The sequence below is a fragment of the Ostrinia nubilalis genome, chromosome 22 (genome assembly GCF_963855985.1).
Source record: "Ostrinia nubilalis chromosome 22, ilOstNubi1.1, whole genome shotgun sequence".
Taxonomy (NCBI): domain Eukaryota; kingdom Metazoa; phylum Arthropoda; class Insecta; order Lepidoptera; family Crambidae; genus Ostrinia; species Ostrinia nubilalis.
In genome coordinates this window covers 1950065-1971351 of record NC_087109.1, presented here as the reverse complement: position 1 = coordinate 1971351, position 21287 = coordinate 1950065, and the positions used below count along the sequence as shown (strand labels likewise).

General features: G+C 33.9%; 1 protein-coding gene, 1 long non-coding RNA gene and 1 other non-coding gene across 4 annotated transcripts; 1 reads left to right on the top strand and 2 right to left on the bottom strand.

The window, feature by feature from the left end:
• Positions 1–529: 529 nt before the first annotated feature.
• LOC135082868 (PSME3-interacting protein) lies at positions 530–6746 on the bottom strand. Of its 2 annotated transcripts, none has more exons than XM_063977629.1 (7): positions 6551–6746; positions 5929–6027; positions 4658–4778; positions 3784–3901; positions 2845–2936; positions 2308–2446; positions 530–1552 (listed from the first exon to the last, which is right to left on the bottom strand). In XM_063977629.1, the coding sequence occupies exons 1-7, from the start codon at positions 6645–6647 to the stop codon at positions 1469–1471; spliced, it is 750 nt and encodes a 249-aa protein (XP_063833699.1). In that variant the 5' UTR covers positions 6648–6746; the 3' UTR covers positions 530–1468. The 2 variants fall into 2 exon arrangements, with proteins under 2 accessions (XP_063833699.1, XP_063833700.1); XM_063977630.1 differs by having other exon boundaries at positions 2308–2443.
• A 5262-nt stretch (positions 6747–12008) lies between these two features.
• Trnav-aac (transfer RNA valine (anticodon AAC)) lies at positions 12009–12081 on the top strand. Its single transcript has one exon. It is a non-coding gene; the product is annotated as a tRNA-Val (tRNA).
• A 2951-nt stretch (positions 12082–15032) lies between these two features.
• Positions 15033–16466, bottom strand: LOC135082831 (uncharacterized). Its single transcript, XR_010259493.1, has 4 exons — positions 16324–16466; positions 16000–16212; positions 15311–15394; positions 15033–15107 (listed from the first exon to the last, which is right to left on the bottom strand). It is a non-coding gene; the product is annotated as an uncharacterized LOC135082831 (long non-coding RNA).
• Between the last annotated feature and the right edge of the window lie 4821 nt (positions 16467–21287).

The following is a 21287-nucleotide window of genomic DNA, read 5'->3' as shown; positions in this document are numbered from 1 at the left end:
TACATAGAAATCTCTAGTCTGTACTCGCCTTAAGATAACCAGTGAGAACCACTTGGCCTGCTTACAAATGTAGAAAAGTAGCCAAAATTTCGAACCACATAATTTGCGATAAGTTGTATCAATTGTGAATACAAATTTTATTAAATAAGTAGTAAATGAATAGCAATAAGTAATTTAAATAAATTGTATTAAAATAAAAAACAATCAAAAATATTTATTCAGTTTAGACCACAAGTGGCACTTATGAACGTCAAAGTGGCACTTATGAACGTCATTATTTTCAAATACCAGCGCTTCTGTAAATCGCAAAATAAACGTAGTTTTGTTGTGATCTTAATATTATACAGTTTACTATTGTCATTAATCTTTTGATATGGCATAAATATTATAAGGAATTTTAATTTAAATGTCGTTTTATTTACTTTTATATTTTAAGATAATATTAACAAAATATCAAAACATTTTAATTGATTTACGCCAGTGTAACTTTTTTTTAAACTTAACGATATAAAATGATAAATCCAACACATAATATACAAATATTTATTTGTATAACTTAAATATTACATAATATTTTATATTATACACCTAAAACACAGATAGTCAAAGGGATAGTGAGCTCAGGTATTTTTTTTACAGAATCCTTGCAAGTGTTTCAATATTTAATAATTTTCGTGTATTGCACGACTATTGCAGAGACATAGCAAGTTCTTGCGAAAATATATAAAAACCTTAAATAAATTGTTTCTGATTCAACAGAAATGTTTCGTTTTAGATGCATAGCATCATTTAAAACTTATCTCTCCATTCGGTCCTGGGTTCGATTCCCAAATGGGGCACACAAAATAACTTACTATAATTTTTGTTATCACAAGAAAGATTTAAATCAACGTTGTCTCAAAAGATTAAGCAGAAGCAAAAGTTCTGCTGAGTTTAAGGCTTAGTGCCCAATCGCAGAATTTAATGAACAAGGAACTTATTTGCTTATACTTAAAGATACTCATTAATCCCAATGCATAATCCCACAAATATACTTTAGCAATTTTGTAAATAAGGTATGATTCTAACACTGAATTGTACTATCGGCGACAGGGTTAACTGCCCATTGCCAGTCATGTCATCTCGTTCTATCGCAAAGAATCACCATTTGATGAGAGCGAGAGCAAAAACGGAAATGGATAGTTAACAGTGTGGCCGTGTGTACCTCTACTTTTTTAATGGCAATGAATAAGGTTTTGGGAACCACGATTTCGCCAATGTCTCACAATTTCTTCTTTTGTTAATGGTGATGAAATTGTAATTTTTTTCAGGACCACTTTCAAATAGCAAAGACAAGTTTATGAATGATATTACATTCATTCAATTGTCTATGGACAATTCTTAGTGAATGAATCGGCCTTATTTCGCAAGACTGCTGAAGTCTAGATCGCGGAAATAATCTATTACCTAAATAATAACCTGGTCCAGTTTAACTCTTGGCTTGGCTTCGAGACTCCGACTCGGCCGGCTCCGGCCGCCTGCCCAGGAGATCGCGTTTGCAGGACTTGTCGTTCTGGAAATGGTAATGTATGTTTTTAACGCACTTATAAATTGTGATTAATCCTAATCCTATCCTACTAATATTATAAACTAGTGACCCACGGGTGCTAAGTATTATAAACTTTCTCTTTGAATTACTCTATCTATTAAAAAAAATCGCATCAAAATCTGTTGCGTAGTTTTAAAGATCTAGGCATAGGACGACAGCGGAAAGCGACTGTTTTAACTATGTAGTTATGTGAGGTTATGAATGTTTGTAACTCTTTCAAGCTTAACGAATAAAATGGAATACAGTACAGATATAGTTAACAAAGGGAAATACATATTATAAGAGTTTTTATCCCGGTTTTTGAAAGGGCAATCCACGGGCAAAAGCTAGTAAATACGCGAAAGCACGCGCCTACGCTTGATGTTTTCTTTCGTACTGTCATCTGTCATTTGCAACCTGGCATTGGACAACTGCCCATTGGCCATAGGTAACAAAAATATTTAGTCTTGTCTTGTAGCTCTATAGGGCTATGTTGACTACTATTTGAACCTTGAAATGGAGGCTGACAATTATAGTGACTGAGTTTCTTGCGCTGCTTCTTCTCAGCACTGGCCCATTTATTGACCCGAAGCAGCGGTAGGGTCAATACTGTGATGTGTAAAAGTGCTTTTTAAAAGCCTATTTGCAAAAATGAATGAGTTTTTAACATTATTCACGTATCATAAGGTCAAAAATAAAATTTTTTGGATGTTCCTTAAAGAGGACTTCACAATACTCACGCAGATCGACTCATCGCTGGATTCGTCGGTGTCGCTAGTGGAATCTGTGTCGTAGTGCCCCAGTCCAGGTAAGACACCGATACAGCGCAGCGTGCCTCCCACCGCGGGGGCTTCGGATCCGTTCTCTTTGGAGTCACTGCTGGAATGAAGGAAGGTTGTTAGTGACATTATCTTTGCGTGTTGACTTTGGTGGTTGGTGGTTAAATCACTGGCTGTTGTTAGTTATTATCAGGCATTTCCATTTACCCGACAGGCTTCTCTCATATGGGAGAAAATGAGAATTTTCATAAGATGACAAAAAAAAACCTATTTTACTCCATTAGGGGAAAGTCTATTTGGGGAAGATATTTATTCAATAACCAGGAAACCAGGAAAAAAAAAAGAATATCTTGTGATTCTGAATTGTAAACTTTTGTTACTTACTTCTAGAAAACATTAATAGAATTGGCGTGAAATCTATTGACATCATAAATAACGGAAATCAAAAAGTACAAAAATAAATTAACAGAGAAAACCCTAAAAAAATGGTTACAATACCTGTTGGTTATTCCGTTAGTATTGGCTGGGGGAGCACCTTTCTCTTGTTTCTCATCTTCCATCTCACTTGCTTTCCTCTTTCGCACAATCACCTGAAATGAAGATGTTGGTAAGTTAGTATTAAGTACTTTTGACTTGATAGAGGGATAGGGATCTAAAGAAATAAAGGCTACATTTTGCTGTCAAAAATTGCCTTTATATTAGGACGAAAGTGTGATGAAATCACCATTTCCCTAGTAAGACAGAATAAAAAAGTTAATTTAAGTTTAAAGTGAATAAAATTAGTTAGATTAAGACTGTGTTGACCTTGACAGTGAGGTGGAAAGCCATAGAAATGAGTAGGTACTCGGTTGACACTTAATTCGGTATCTAAAATTATTTTTTGCACATGTGAATCAATAAATTATGTAACTGTTAGGCCCAGAACAGACGGTGAAACGCAACTGCGACGCAACTGAAAGTTTCAAACTGGTCGCATCATGTGTGGTGTCTCAACGGACGCTATGGCAGAAACTTAGATGCAACTCAAAAGTAACTAGCAGTTGCAGTTTCGTTACAGTTGCGTTTCACCGTCTGTTCTGGGCCTTAATCGTAAGACTTTAGTACAGTAGAATCTCGATTATCCGGATATCCGATTATCCGGACTCATTCTTCACGGTTTCTAATTACCGATTTAGGGTTTGGACCCATTAAAACGGCAAAGCGCCGCCACCGTAACACAGTACGGACGATGTCTAGGTTCATTGTTTAAAAAAATGCATTCATCCAATGGTCTAAAATTTAGATTTTAGACTAAATGATAAATTGAAAACCCTTTCTGTTGTAAAAAGTTAATAATTGTTTGAATTTTCGATTATCCGGAACACCCCTGGTTTTAATTGATCCGGATAATCGGGATTCTACTGTATACAAGAAACAGAAAAGAGCAGTTTAACTCACTCCAAGCAGTTTGTTCTTCTGTGCCTGCGGCGCGGGCGCGGGCGTGGACCGCGCGGGCGCCAGTTGCGCGCGCAGACGTGTTAGCTCCTCACTCTCTGCTAATGTGGACACCCGCTCCCTGACATTTGACATTAACTATTATTAACAGGAGTTGAAATTACCCCACCATGTACCTCGTCAGCGCAACCACGATCACTCTGACAAGAGTGCCCGACTAAGAAGAAGAAGAGATTTTTAACAGGCGTACAACCCTGCGGGACTAAGGAAGAAGACGAAATAGGCCTTGTCTCATTTTAATCTTTAAATACCACACTAAGTTTCTTTAACTGAGTATACAGTTGGAAAAGTGCTAATAAAAACACAAAAAAAAGTTGGATTCAAGCAAAGACTTGTGTGGATCTTAGAAAAGTTGGACGTCTGACAAAGTTGGAATAATGCAAACAGAGGTGTATTTTTGATACTTTTTCTGTGATTGGTTTTTGAGAGTAACACAACTACATGTTACTATGGTATAGACCGTAGAAGATAATGAGGATAATACACATACCTTTCAACTTTAGCTAATTAATGATTATGATTGTAACTTATAAAGATACATAAAATGTAATTATCATTTCAGCTATAGAACATCCATTGCTCAACATACAAAAATGGTGCAAAGGCTTATTATTTGTTTAAATTAGTTTTCTACCTGTGAGAACCTGAGTGGTTAACTTACTGCCTGTTGCTTAAAGTAATTATTATTACAATGTATAACGCTGGTTTTCCTAAATAAATACATTTCTCCCAAATGTATGACATCATGGTAATTACTTTAAAAATATTTCTTTTAATGTAAACAACAGTCTTCTTAAATCATTGAAGTGATACACACCTGAACTCCTGCATTTCCTTCTGCTCCTCCAGGGATATCTGCTGCGCTGCCTTAGCCTTGCTCTGCTCCACCAGGTCCAGGAATCCAACCTCATCATCATCCAGCCCTCTGATCATATTCTCTGGAAAAATGACATAGCAATATACATATAGGTCAATGGAGGGAGGATCATTCAAGCTTACTAAGGAAGTCAGAAATACATTTATCCATTCCTGCCTGTTTCTTTTTTATGCTTTTAACCCCTCAGGGATCATAATGACTCTCTAAGTACCTATACCTCCTAAATACGTTTTATTTTTGTATGGATGTTACGGTCAAAGTGATAAATGTGAAAATTATGAATAATCGCCGGTTATTATGAATAATTACCGCATTTTTTGGTAAATGTGATTAATATGAGATCATTTATGTGTGTATAAAACTAAATAGGCGGCTTAGGGGTGGCCCAAGGGCCACCCCCGCCGCACCTTAACCTATTTTTCACTTTAAATCAAAACAATATGTTATGGGCTTTATGGCAAAGTAATGTTACGCAAGAAACAGTCAAAACTCATTATGCCAAATTATATTAATATATGATATCAAAACATTCAAAATGTGTGGCTGTACACAAGCACTATACATGAGCTATTGTTCTTTTATGGTATTTCATAGTACTAAGGTTACATTATTAAATAATCACTGACAAATGTAATTCATTTATTACTTTTACCTCAACTGTTGGTAATTATTCATAATAACCGGCGATTATTCATAATTTTCAATTTATTACATTAACCGTAACATGGACATATTTATTTCATAGACCAACAGGGTATATTAATCATTCATTCATACCAACACAAAAAAAAACTATAAATTCCATCTTGGAGTGGTCTACTTATGTTTTTACATCATTTTTTATCTTTTTTTACGTTATCCCCTTATCTTTTTTAACGTTATCGGCGGCCATTAACATGTAGGTACTTGAAATAATTATCCTCTCTTTCCTTCTTCCTTGGGATCTTTGAAGGGACCACTAAATAAATTTAAGTAAAATTTAGTATAGAGATATTTTCACTCAAGGAAGAGCCATAAGATAAATGAATAATTCAACCCATAATGTGCTGAAAATTTAGATACAATCATTTCTTATGTTGATGTGAACACAGGCAAAGCCACATGCAAGTGCCATATACAGTATTTTTAACTTTTTTTTTCTAGCATGATTTTTCAAGTGTGTTTACACAGATTTGTGTACAAGAAGGTTAAAATGTTACAAAGATTCTTACTCAATTTGTGAGTTTCCTCATACTCTGCTTCCTTTTTAAGCCTCTGCTCCTCCAGGCGCTGGAATAGTGGCCTACTGTCATATTGCTCTTCTGGGGCCTCTGTGGAACAAGTAAATAAAGAACTAACTTCAAAAAACCACTTTGAACGGTGCCAATTTAACAGTCTAACAAAAATTGTACACTTTTTAGTAACTACACATTTTTATGTTTAATAGAACACACCTGGACTATCATAAAGACGTTAAAATCCAAAATAGATAATGCCCAGACAACTACATTATGGTAGGTTACTTTCGGAAATGTATAAGTATGATATGAAAAATAATACAGGTGTAGAAGAAACTTAGCCTTGGTGAGTTGAAATCTATTAGAAGACGTATTTTGGGATACGTAATAAATTATTAAGTTGATAAAATACCACAGTCATTGTTTGACAGCTGATTATGTATGTCCTTCAATAAACGACTAGAAAATGAATTGCTAGAAAACTGCTTTCCCATTTTAAGTTTAGTTACAGTTGCGTGAAATCTTGTTAATCTGGTATCATCAATCGTGTAATTTTGTGGAAACAGTATTAATTTATTTTGAAGGTATGAGTGCATAATGTTTGTATTTTGCATACCTTTTGGTTGGTCGTCAGTCCTCACTTTCTCCCATTCTTCTTGACGCCGGCGTCTGGCTTCTAGAATTTCAGTCTCTGATATAAATCCAGAACTCATTTTTACAGGTTTATTCTTCAAGAGAAATATCAACAAATGCGTGAACGAAAAATCACCACACCAATTTGTTGACAACTTTGACAGTTGTGGTGACAGTCAGCTTTTGACGTTTTATTTTTTTTATTTTTTGTAGGTGGGTACTACCAACCGTAGACATAAAATAACACTAATAGTTGAACGGCTTTACAAAATTGAGCTATAGCTCAGAACATCTTCGTAAACATTAACCTTAAGTCAATTTTGACGTTTTATTAATTGACATTTTCAAAAAATTACCATCGGTCGGCCGGCGCTCATCCGTAATTTCGCATTTAATTTACATATAAATGAACTTTCTCCGTATTTTTTAACCATAATAGTAGCCCAATTAAATTTAAAACATGTCTGAAGTGGTAACAAAGGATATAGCGCCGGACGAAGAACAGAAAGATTACGTGGAAGACGGAAAGAACAAGTTGCTGGTCAAATGTAAATTTTGTGGATCGAAAATATTAGAAAAGAAAACAGCCAAATACGTCGCTTTAGAGGTAATAATCCTTCGTTTTACTACGACAGTAATTGCATAAGAACATACTATATTCATTTTGCAGATTAATTAATTAATTATCTTAAACTCAATGGTAGGGTGATTGCTACAGTTATTGGCCCTTTAAGAGCGTTGTGTAAGTTAACTTGTGTAAAATGTAACAAAAACTCGACTTTTGTTTACTTTTTATATTTTATTATGAGAAAACAATATTGCTGCTATTTAAGCTAGTACCTATTTGGTGTTATACGATAAGAATTACAATAATAATTTGAAAAATATCAGAGATCACATTAAATTTAGCTATTGGCCCCAAAAACACAGTAATTGGCTCCTAGAAGTTCAGTTATTAGCCACCGAAAAAAACCCATAAAAATCACTGAAACTTCACGCTTTGTAATCCTAAGTCATTTTGTCTTTCCTTAAGATTAGCTAAGAATTCGTCATCAGTATCACTCTTATCGATTTCTTCATCTATCTCATCATCGTCAGTATATTCAGTAACATTGTAACAATTGTGACAAAGATAACTTTCTCCTTCTTCTTCAGGAATATGCTGTTGCACAAGATTTATGAAAGACACGGTGACATTCAGAGCATACTAAAAGTTTATTTTTTATAAGCTTTTTGCAAATATTATAGATTTGATTGGATACAGATACATTATTCTTACTTTTTTATTTTAGCAATTTTCTTTTCTTCAGCTTTCCGTTTCGTCGTTCTCGTTCGTCTACAAGTACCTATCTCATCTTCTTGGGTCCCAGTTTTAGGGTCTTTTGTCTCTCTCTCTCTTTCTCTATCTCTAGTTTGAAGTTCTCCTATTTCACTCAATGTTGATTCTTTCTCCCGACTTACAGGTTCAGGTTCATCTGTAACTTCCGCTTCCAATCCATTTTGCTTATAATAAATAGTCCCACAAACGATAGAGAATAAAAAAATTTCATTGTTTTGCATTTCAGGTATTATTTGTTTTATTTTTTTAAACTGATTAAGTGTTTCTGTTCCAACTACTTATGCCAACCTTAGTATACTGTGTTACCTACGGCATCTTGTAACAATCTAGGTAAAGTAAATCAATAAAAATAGTTATTGGCCGTGCATAAGTGTCAGTAATTGGCCCCCCGGCTAATTACTGATCCTAATAGGTTAGGACGTTAGTATTTTAATAGCAAATATTTAAGGGTTAAATTAACTTAATCTTGAATAAAAATACAATAAAAGTAAAATTTAATTATTGGCCACCCATGGCCAATAACTGAAATAAATTGAAACATGGTATAGTTATTGGCCGGTATAATTTTAAAGTTATTTTATTCCAAAACAAAGTAACTTAATCTATCTACATAAGCTACCATTTATCTCTTTAGAAAAAAACAGTAAAATTACTATAACAAGCAAAAACAATTAAATTACGAACAATATTCATAAATATTTACCTTAAAATTTTGACAAGCATGCGGCTACTCGGACGACTCGTTGTCGAAAGAAAGCTTCTGCTGTTTAGAGTACCATCTGTTCTTACTCTGACATACTACATTGGACAGCGTATTGCTCAGAGAAAGTATTTGTGTCTCTTTTCCACTCTTAATAAGGTACATATGCTTGTTTATTTTTATTTTAGCCAAGGTGGCCAATAACTATGTACAGGCCAATTACTATAGCAATCACCCTAGTAGTTATTGGTAGTAATCATTTAATTAAATTAACTTAAATTGGTAATAAGGTCCATAATCTAGCAGTTTTTACACATTTACATCATTGTTATCATCAAAACCTAGCTATTTACTTTAAATATCCTTTAATATGTAAAATGGGTTATGTTTAAACAGGAATTAATATGACAGTGTAAATAATATACTTGCACAGTAATTCTAATTATTTTTTCTACTTATTTCCAGAAAGAACTACCTTTAATGCAGCAAGATGCAAACAGGAAAGAGGGGGAAGTACAAAAAGAGATGATAAACGAATATTTCCATGTAGAAAACATGTATATCTTTGAAAATATCGGTTTCACGCACCCTGTTGATAATTACAAGTACTTGATCTGTGCGGATTGTGACGCAGGCCCTGTCGGTTACTACGAGCTGGACAGCAAACACAGCTACGTAGCTTTATCAAGAATAGTTCAGTCATAATCAATATTTCAATATCTGCTTTTTAATTTCATTTAACTCAACCAAAATAGTTAAAAACTGCTTGTATTTATATCTGATTTACATGTGTATATTAATTTTATGTATTCAATTGTTTTTAACAAATGCTATGCACACAATCCACTATAGTGTCAGATTATTTTAAGACTTTTATCTGTTAGAAGCTCCATACATAAAATTATGTTGACGATTACAAAATTTGACAACTGTTGCGTTTAGGTATGTATTCAACTTTACAGATATTTGTAGGCTAAAGCAGGCAAGTTCGTAATGTTTGGTGTCATTGAATGATTTGTGATAAAAATTACTAAAATATTATGTCATAGAACGTACATTTTAAGTGAAAATGAAATTTAATGGACTCGTGAAATCAATAGAATGTTTGTACAGTCGAAAGCACATAAAATTACATTATTGTAGCAACGTCACACCTATTAAAACTATATTAGGTGCTACAGCCTGACATGTCTAGTACAGTCAGCATAAAATAGTTTGTGATTCTCTAAATTGGCAAAAAACTTGACAACACAATTTTATTTCAACTGTAACAAAGACGTGTCACGAACTATTTAATGCTGACTGTACAACTGTAAAATACAGTCACTCACATTATTTTCGCAGCTCTATGAAAAGATAGAGCTGCAAAAAAGGGTACAAAATAAGCAAATAATCATAGAATTCTATCAAAAATATCCATTGTTGAAGTTATAAATTCTAGATAAAATTGTTTGAAAACTCATAGATTTTAAAGGCCAGTATTTTGAATGATCTAATATGAATTTTCTCTCAAGAAAAATATTGTGATTTCTCAAAATACAAAAGATTGTCTTCCACAATCAAGCTTGAATAGTGTTTCTTAATACTGACCTAACAAATGTAATTAGCAAATAATTAGGAAGAATCAAAAATATTGCAAACTATAAAAACTAGATGACAAAATCAGAAGTCCAGAATATAATAAAATAATGTAACTTTAATATCTATAATCCTTCGTCTTATAAATACTTTAAAAAAGGTAACATTATCTTCTAGTATAAAATAGCATTCCAAACTAATACACACTTAATGCAAAACTTATAAGTAGATAGATTACCAATTTTAAAATGTTTTTGTTAACATTCGTTGGAATTACAGCTTTCAAATAGTGCAGTTTTCTTTAAAAAAATGTAGATAAATATACCTAATATGCTTGTAGCTAGTGAAGTATTAAAATTATATCAAATAGGTACTTAAGACCATATGGTTCTGAAGAATTATTTAAATTTTTGGCCAAAATCTTGTTTTTTTGTACCAAACAAATGGTCAAAATACCTGCCAGAAAATTAAGAATTTCGCTAATAGCATAAGGTTTAAAGTCAAGTAATTTTGTGTAAAGAGATTAACATCTGTATTCACAAACGTTGCTTGCTTACGTGACGCAGCAAATCGAACGCACAGCTTTGAATAGGCTCTGTCGCCCTGGGCGTCCACGCGCACTGTGAGACCTCATAGTAATGTTTGTGAATACGGGCGTAATTACATTTTCGGCACGTTTTAACTAAGGGAGGTCTACATAATAGTACTGCTGCGACATGAGCTTACATTTTGGTGTTACGCAAATCTATAATTTACATTTTGTAAGAGATTATACTGTAATATAGCTTTATACTTGAAACGCTTCTTTTATTTACGTTATTGTAACCCTATCCTAATCCTAGTAATTTAGTTTTGTTTATTTCGTACGTCACTGAATTATTATCACCGTTTATAACTATTTCTTCCATTTCTGTACTGATTTCTGTTCGTCATAAATTAGTTAATGTTTTTTCTTCTGACTGTACATCTATTTGAAGCTAAGGTATCAGCTAACACACAATGTGGTCAAGTTTACCAAGAACTGGCCTTCATGTAGCCAGTGTGATATCATTAACGTTGTTTATTATCCAATGTAGGTAGGTAGGCTAGGCACTACCAACTCATTATTTTATGGCACTATGAAGGGGCGTGCGCTGTATAAAATATAGGCAATCACTTAGGTATTTTGTGTACCTTTTAAACTAATTAGGGACACATCATCGCGCCAGCTAAAATTAGTTTTTTAAAGTGTGATAAGTATAATACTTAAATCAGTACAAGCAGTTTGAAAATTCATACATTTTCTTTTTGAGTATTCAGTATCAGGATCACAAGTTATGCCTACCAATAAATATTAGAATACTTCTCTCGTTATTTTATTTAATTCATTAAAATATATTTATTAATTGATGTAATACATTTTAATAAATTAAATAAAACAGACTTTTTGTCTTTAGTTTGGTCGCGCTGTTAATCAGTATGAACATGTTGGAAGTGCGCAAACTACACCGATTTCGTATCGGCCGATTCTTCATACAAATTGGAAGTCTACCCAACTATCGGCCGACTAAAAGTCGGTGGTATGCGGGGTGTCTTCAGCTTCATGCTGAAGAAAACATTGACACAATTTTCATATTCACAAATGATGCTTGCTTAAATGAAGCAGAAAATCGAACGCACAGCGTTGAATAGAGCTCTGTGACTGGTTCGTGTGACACACTGTGCGTCCACGCGCACTGAGAGACCTCACAGTAATGTTTGTGAATAGATACGTACGTCAGTCATTTACATTCTTTAATGTCCTATATGCAGTACTATTGTGGTAAATTCGTATATACTCATATCGTTTCCGTGGTGTAGCGGTTATCACATCTGCCTAACACGCAGAAGGCCCCCGGTTCGATCCCGGGCGGAAACATATCTTTTTGATTTTACTTTTTTTAGTTTTTGTACCAAGGAATGTTTTTTTTTATTGACGCAGGTTTTTCTTGTGTGATATAATCAATTCACATTATAACTAGTCGGGCAGATCTGTTAGAACAAAGTACCCGGACCAACAAATCATTGAAATGTTTGACGAATTAGTCCAGTCATTATAGTAAGTTGACCTCGGAATTCGAGATACCCAGCTGTAAGTCTGTAAATACGTGTATATTGACACCCTAAAAGTTGTCTCAAAACCTACATATGGTAGGGTGTAAGCAACTATTACATTTCAAGGTCAACGGTCACAAAAATCGGTATTTTGCGCGTTTTTTAGAAATATCTCATTTCCTATGGGTTTTTTGCTATTTGTATTTATTATCAACTAGCTGACCCGGCGAACTTTGTTCCGCCTTAATGGCAATAAATAAGCAGACTTTTTTTTTTAATTTCGAACGGGATAAAAAGTATCCTATGTCCTTCTCCTGGCTCTGTATAAACCTTCCATGAAACTTGTTTATGTTTGTTGCCAATAGATGTCACTGTATTTTGAGGGGCGAAAAGCTGTACCGCGGTGTCCAGATTTTTTTCCCTGGCTTTATATACCTGGAGTATTTTGACATCTGTGAACCTTTGACAACTATTGTGAACCATTGACAACCTGCATAGAGTAACTTTATATATAGGGAATAGAGACTTATCTCAGCCGTCAAAAGTGGAAACGACGCGACAGTCGCCCTCCGACTAGCTGTTTTGGCAACTTTACGATGCTTACGTCATGTTTGTAGGACCTCACTTTACTCTTTTTATTTTAGCATATATTCCAAATTTTAACACATGTGCAGTATGTATTATCGTACACATGCGTTAATTTGAAATATATGCCTTTTTATTAAAGGATGTATTAATAAAAAACATTTTATTAATTAACATTTATTTATTTTTTTCTTTTAAAACATTTGAGAGAATATTTTTTGGCCTTAATTTTAAATAAATCATTTTCATCATCACTATCTCTCTTGTTATTTAATATTTTATTGATTTCTTTACAATAATTATAAATAAAAAACCGGCAAGATATTTTTAAAATAAAATTTATAATATCATCTTTATGAATCTCACAAGTTATGAAGTCAAACTCTATTAACATTAGAATAATCGTTTTAATTAACTCTCCAAGATTATGTTTTGCAAAATGTTCTTTTATTATTACATAATATATATCTTGCAGATTTGAAATGCAGTTTAAGAGAGGAAGAGATGGAGTGCAAAGCCATTTTTTATTGGCGTATTCCCTATATTTAATATATTCCAATTCATTTTCATTTAATAAATCATTTTTACATAAGCGACACCCCTTGAAGACGTTCTTTTTTGCATTTTTCACAAAGTAGCCACATACATATTGTAGTCCTCCAATTATACGTGGATCATTTTTGTCTTCAAGGGGTATAAAATTAATATTTGGAATATTTTCCAATTCACTACCCTGGTCTTTGCATTCACTCTTAGTGATGATGATATTACTAAGCATTGCTGCACAATTATCGCTTTCGCAGTTAGCTCCTGGGGCATGAACATTAGAAAGACTATTAACTAATAGAGTTGTAAAGGCTGATTCAAAATGATCAGGAGATGGGTTGATGTTACGGCATCCATGGCTTCTAATGGACCCAAAGAAGTTTTCTATTGGGTCCTGATTTAGATGCCGTAACCAAATGGAGTTAATTTCATATTTCATATACAATTTTTTTACTAGCAACTGCATGCCTTCTAATGTCCATACCCAATTTTTTAGTGTTGGAACATATTCCACCTTTAGTGAACTGGGATTTACAAATTTCATTCTTTTTATCAGTTTTTTTGACTCATCCCATACTTTGTGGTGTATTGAGGTCTGAGTGACCGGCCCTAACAACGGTTTTCCATGTAGTTTGCGTTTACCGTAACTTCCATTAACTGAGTCAAAGAGCCGGTCGAAAAACATCAATATATCGGCGGTATCCTTGCACTCCGACGGTAGAATGCCTTTATCTGTAAAAAAAAATTGGAAATAATATCAGACACCATCATATACATTGTTCTGGCGTCAGAACAATGTTTAGCTATGTAGCTAAAGTACTCGCGTTATGGATATTATAAACGATAGTAGTAATGCAACACTTAGGCCGAGGTCGCACTCATCGCGATAACATTCGGAGCTCGGGCGACAACCGAGCGAAGTTCTTGCGACTATGCAAAATAGGACCGAAGTATACGCGAATACTCGGCTACACACATCGCGATAGCTCGAATCTTCGGGTTATCGCGATGAGTGCGGCCTCGGCCTTACACCCAAGCCAATAAAGAAAAGTAAAGGGACCGAACCTAGGACCTCAAAGCAACGTTAACGTGAAAATCTTATGCGTCATTCATAAAAAAAATGAAAACAAAGGCGTTATTAATCCGCTAATAAATAGCTGGTGGTTTATAGACTAGGAATAAAATGTGGTGATATTAAATTTGAAATTTTGTTAATTGTCATTATCATCATACAAAGAACATTAAGACATAATATATTAATACAATTTTCGATGGGTTCATTCAATTTTTGTATAAAAAAATATTTCTATCAATATGTGTTCTTTACCTATACCATTTTTTTTTAAATAATGAGACATACTGTTTTTACTTTATTTTTTTGTTATTTAAGCACTTAATGCAAGATATGTATATTATTGGAAAATTTTACTACAAAAAATCCAACTTGTTCAGTCAGGAGTGAATATAACCCATTCTCAATATGGTTTTAAGGCTTTTTATGTATACATATAGTATATAAATATGTAACAGTCAAAATTAAAATTAAATTGACTAGTTTTGTAGGCTTACCTGCAAGATAACCCATATTTGTTGCAACAGTTTGGCTAAAAAGCTGTGTTGCATATTTGACAATATCTTGCATTCTTTTAATATCTTTCTTGACAATTTGGGGTCGAGGTTGTGGGTCAACAGATTCCAGTTGAAGAGGAAATGTAAGTTCTGAAAAAATAATTTTGTATTTATTTCAGGTAAATATTTACCATAACAGAACTTGAATATTTATTCAAAACACATTAATGGAAGGCTGAAATTTACTATGGAAGCTTTGAGTATTTATCTGACCACAATCATACTTGAGGCTTCTTTTATTTCCAGCTTTAAATCATAAGGCAAGTATAATTATGACAATAGAGCAAAGTTACCTTTAGATGTAGATGGTTCTGACAAATTTTGAATTGATCTTAAAGGTCTTCTCTCCATAAGGGTGGATTTTGGCAATGACAATCCTGAAAATCACAGACAATGTGTATCTCAATCTAAATAAAAATTATAAAGCGGGACAATGTGAAGTTAATTATAATTTACTGCAAGCTTTAATGCACTTTATTTATTTAAAATATTCAGTTTTAAAACTAATTACTCAATAATATTTATAACAATTCCAGCCACCCTAGCATGAGCACCGCAATATGATAGATAAAGCGTTTTATCGATTTTAACTGTCAAAGTGCAGTGGAAATCCATTGTATTTTGACTGTTAAAATCAATAAAACGCTTTATCTATCATATTGCGGTGCTTATGCTAGGGGGCTGAATAGTACTTTTAAGTACTGAATTTAAAATCCCTATTGATTAATGAACAAAGTAAATATAAATAAAAATCGTGCTATACTGCTTACAGTTGAGCTAGATTTAGACTAGAAATAAAACTGGCAGAAGTTGACTTCCGCAAGCTATAACTACTGTGTAAATAGGATATCAACTTCTATAAACTTGCAGAAGTTGATTTACCGTGCCAAATAAATAAATAAACTTGTCTGACCGAAACGATTATGTTAACCCTTATAAATTATAACGAAATCGAACAACAAATTAGTAAAAAATTACAAACCTATTAAGTTTTTAGTTGGCACCGCTATGTTGCTGAGTAAATTATTTCGGCACCAGTATTTCTCCTCAAAGTGTCTGTGACATATTCGTCGATATTTGAAGATATGGTCATTGCTGAGGCTCAGAATTTCACCACCAACAGAATAGAGCCAAGTATTAAAACGTTTCTTGTCTTTAGAAGGGTTTGGAAATTTATGTAAAATATCCAGTGATTCTGTAAAGACATAACGCCAATAAGTTTAGGTGAAGTAATTGATTAAAAGCCACTAAAAAGATGTCAAGTAGGCATCTAGTACAAGTAAATGTAAACAGAAATACAAAATACCTATGTTATTGGAACATCCAGGAACACAGCAAACTTTGTTCGACATTATGAAAATATCACAAATAGAGTCCTTTCTCAGTTCTTTATAAGCTTACAATCGGTACAAGCACTGAATTAACACAGCCGGAGGAACAGAAACTCAACTCAACGGATCTATGAGAAAAAAGCACTATAACACAACAGACAGATGTGAGGCAGCCATTTGCAATGTAGTGTTGCAATTGCAGAGACGATTTATTTACTAGTTTAAATTTCCAATCTTGAATTAAAATGCTTAAATAATAAAACAGTAATAATTAGGTATTTCAGGTAGATATTGATTTACGGTATTTATTTATCCATTACAAAAAATCAAACTGGTAACATTAGTTTTATAAGAAAACCAACCCTATAGTGCGACATCTAGCGTGCATCTATTTAACTACGTGGTAAATCATTGCTAATGTGGTGTCATCTCTATAGGAGTTTTGGAAAAATACTATTATAATTCTTCTAAATTAAAAATCACTATATAACCTGCAGACCAAAGCTAGTTATGAACTATTCTATTTAACGGGTTTATATGGAATTAATTTCCAATGTGTTACTTAGAAGATTGTATACTCTGACAACCTGTGTCAAGCAATAAATTGTCACCTAAATATTGACGTCTTATTTAAACCTAGATAAGAGTCCCTTAGTGCGCCGAGAGTATCCGTGGTTTATTCAGGCTCTAAACTACCTCGGGTTTTTTGCTATTTGTATTTATTATCAATATTGTAGAATTTAGTATTCTACAATATTGATAATAAATACAAATAGCAAAAAACCCATAGGAAATGAGATATTTCCAAAAAAAGCGCAAAAAACCGATTTTTGTGACCTTTGACCTTAAAATTTAATAGTTGCTTACACCCTACCATATGTAGGTTTTGAGACTACTTTTAGGGTGTCAATATACAAGTATTTACAGACTTACAGCTGGGTATCTCGAATTCCGAGATTCTTACCTAATTTAAGCTTAAATGACTGGACTAAATATGGTACACTTATTTCCAAATCAAAACACGATTACTGACCTACTTACTTTCCGTAGAAAAAATATTAATAAGCTATTAATTAGTTAGTAAACCATCTTTGGTTATATTCTTATATAATAATAATTTTGAATAGTTACCTAACAATCTGTTTCTATTCAGTGAAATTGCTTTTAATTTATTGTAAGGCGCTTTGTGCAATTTGGAAAAGTTTCTAAACGCAAATAGGTTTTTTTTTTGTGAATCATAGATAGCAATCAATAGGAAGCTCGAAATTGCTGACTAGAAACTGCTTCGCTAAACATACGAAAAAAACAGAGTAGTGACATCAGAGTTAAAAGTTACTAAATGTGGCTACGTTGTGGCTCTTAGGTAGGTCTAAACCTAGACAGTTTTTTTAGGGTAGCTGCCAAAGCCACGATGACCCAAACTTCATAATTAACCAACATTATATCCTATATTGGGAGCATACGCTGACAAACTTTCAGCTTTTATAAAATGACGTAGGTCTGGCGTCCACTAGCTCTTAGTCTATACGGTTTTAAACTGTCTTGAAATGATTTGTTTTGTCTTGCATTAACATTGTTTACCTATAGGTACGTTTATCATGACATCAATGACTACTTTTTCCATTAGTACTTAACTTTACTCGTAAAATAAAAAAAACCTAATTATCAAACTTACTACTTAAATACATAGTTTAACACTATAGTACATACCTAATTAAGGGATAGATCAAAATTGGAATTATAAATGAAAACGGACAAACAACATAAATATTACTTTTATGTCTTATGGTAGGTATGTATAATATTGCCTTAAGTATTCATCTTTCCATTGCGATTGTATGAGGCCATAGAACGCGCGGATTAATTATTTTAATTTAACTAGTATTTGCTAAAAGCAGAAGAGTAAATTCGCTACCGTCGCTATATGACTCTGTCACCACTATGAATGAATACTTAATTTGATTAATCTACACTAATATTATAAAGAGGAAGACTTTGTTTGTTTGTTTGTTTGGTTGTAATGAATAGGCTCAAAAACTACTGGACCGTTTTTAAAAATTCTTTCACCATTCGAAAGCTACATTATCCACAAGTAACATAGGCTAAATTTTATTTTGGAAAAACATAGGGTTCAGCAGTCCACGCGCGCGAAGCCGCGGGCGAAAAGCTAGTTAGGTATAAATTAAATAATTACTGAATGTTATTCTTTAAAGCTACGTAATTTCCCAGTTAAAGTAACCCAGTGAGCATTTAACGTCCTTCTTGTCATCCATATTATCATCCTTCTTAATCTAGTTGAGATGTTTGAAGAGACTCATTGAAGAGAGTTGACTCAAAACCTCATTCCCACCGCTGCAACTCCTAGGTGTAGCCAGGATCTACAGCTTGACGGCCATAAAAACCCAACCAGTGAAGGTTAAGCTCATGGGTAGTTAAAGCTTTATTATAAACGCTTTCTTCGTGGCTTTGGTGATAGCTTTCACTACTAGTTAGTGCTCTACCTGATCCCACGTTCCCACGCCGGTCGATGTCAATGAACACTAACTGGAATTTGCCAGAGAAATGATTTTCGCTAAAACTTAATACACGAACAAAGATGATTCCAAGGTTTCGTAGATATCAATTGTTTTTTTTTCTGAATCGATATTTAATTTTATTATAAAAGCGAAAGGTCATTGATTGACTGACTGACTCACGCACTCATCACGAAGTCTCAAATTTTGCATGGGGGTTCCTTGTAGACCGTAGGTGTTCACCAAGAACGGATTTTACGAAACTCCACCCCTAAGAGGGTCAAAAATATTACATTTTGATAAACAAAAATGCTTTCTTGCTCTTCGGATATTCTTCCTACGAGTAAAGTAAAGAAGCCTATGTTGCACCACCTTACTTTAACCATAACTATAACCATAACCGGTGTTTTTTAACGGAGTTTCACATACTTTTTTTGTTTGTAAGGTAGGTATAGGTCATGTACCAACGAATGTAACCTTTATTTTTATGGTGTTACAATCCCCATAAAAGTATTGCCTTTACGCAAATTTTAGCAAGATACCATAAGGTCAATAGCCAATTATTATTAACACTAATACATAGATATTATGGTTATTTCCAAAAAACACATTGTTAAAAGATGTTTTAAATAGGAGTGTTAGATGTAACACTCCATAAAATGAAACGACAAGGCCTGACCGAATTCTCAATAGCAATTTATACAAACATTAGGTATACATTCATGCAACATAATAGCACAAATATTATGTAAATAATGTCTACGAAGAGCACACAACGGGTTAGGTAACATCGGCACATAGATATAAAAATATATGGCTATGAACAGTGCCATTTGGTTTAGTGTTTTTACCTAATCGTATGAATCGAGTTCGGTCAAGTATGTATTATTTTAAAGGGTTCTGTATAAAGAATTACTTACAAAGTAAAGCGGCCTGCGTCCAGCGCCTTGCTTGCTACCTTTATAATGATCTTTATGATTTATGACGCCGCTACCATCCGGGCAACATGGAAAGCATTGGGGGAGGCCTATGTTCAGCAGTGGACGTAGCGTAACGACTATATGGCTGAGATGATGATGACAAAATAAAGATAAAATGAAAAATTCTGGTACCTAAATAGATATTTTATCAGGATCGGACAGCATTAATCATCGTTTCAGTCAAATGACGTTCACTGGCTGGAAAAAGGCCTCTGCTAAGGATTTCCCCAACGACGGGTCCTGCGGTGCTCGCATACAGGATTTTCTACGACCTTAACCCGGCGAGGATGTGGTACAAAAGGTATAAGTCGCGGATGTGGAGGTCTTTATGACTCTGTATTTGATTTGTAGATTTTTCCCTACTAAGCAGTAATTAAAGTAATATTTATCAAGAAACTTAAGTAATAGTTAGTAGTTAATGGATTTAAATTGAAAAATTGACCAATAGCCATATACACGTTTAAATAATAGAGATATTCTAAAAGTCTAAAAAATTGTGAAATTTGCGATATCTTGTAACAAAAAAGCAATTTCATCATTATTACATAATATTAATTAGTATTTTCTGGTAATCAATATCTTATATCATTAGTTATTCATAATTAGTCTTCTAAGGTACAAATTAGCTCATTCTTAACAAAATAGAGCAATGTGATTTTGGGAAAATTTCGTCATTTTTACGTTTTCGCACGTCTATTTTCTTTAACCAGCGATGGTTGATTCACTAGTGGCGTGAAAAGGGTAGCGGAGTTCAATTACTCCAGCTACTGAGACTTTCAACAGCACACGGCTACGGGATAAATAACTGTACACAAAAATATGAAGCACGGGGTCAAATTGACCCCTCCACATCCTCGCCGGGTTAATCAGATCGGTGTCTGCCTACTAGTAGGTCTACCCACACTACGTCTTCCGGGCCCGGCCCGTGGTCGCGACTCGAGAACTTTTCTGCCCCAACGGCCATAATCTCTACGAGCTGAAGTGCCCCACCCACTTAATGATTAGGTACTTAAATGATAAATATAAGATGATTTAATGAGAGTAGGTAGTTCTAGTTACAGTAAATTATGATTTATATTCGAATAATCTCTTTCCGCACTACTATTGCTTACCGTTTTCGCATCAAACAATCGAACCCCGAAATTCTTAAGTAGATGCAAACGGTCTCTTCTAATGCATAATTTGATAGCTCTAAATTGTTACTCGCGATGCAAAATAAATGACTAAATGTGCAGTTAGGTATTATATTTGCACAATGATACTTGTGCCTACTATGGACCTACATTGAGGAAGCAATCGGGGCAAAGCGGTAATCTGTTCTTTATTCATCGTCAGGTCATTTGGAGAGAAAAATCCTCTCTAATTTACTAGAGGCAAATGGAGGACTTGGCCTGCACTCCCCACGCTGCCCAGACGGGTTGGGGAGGCCTGATGTTCGCTTATTTG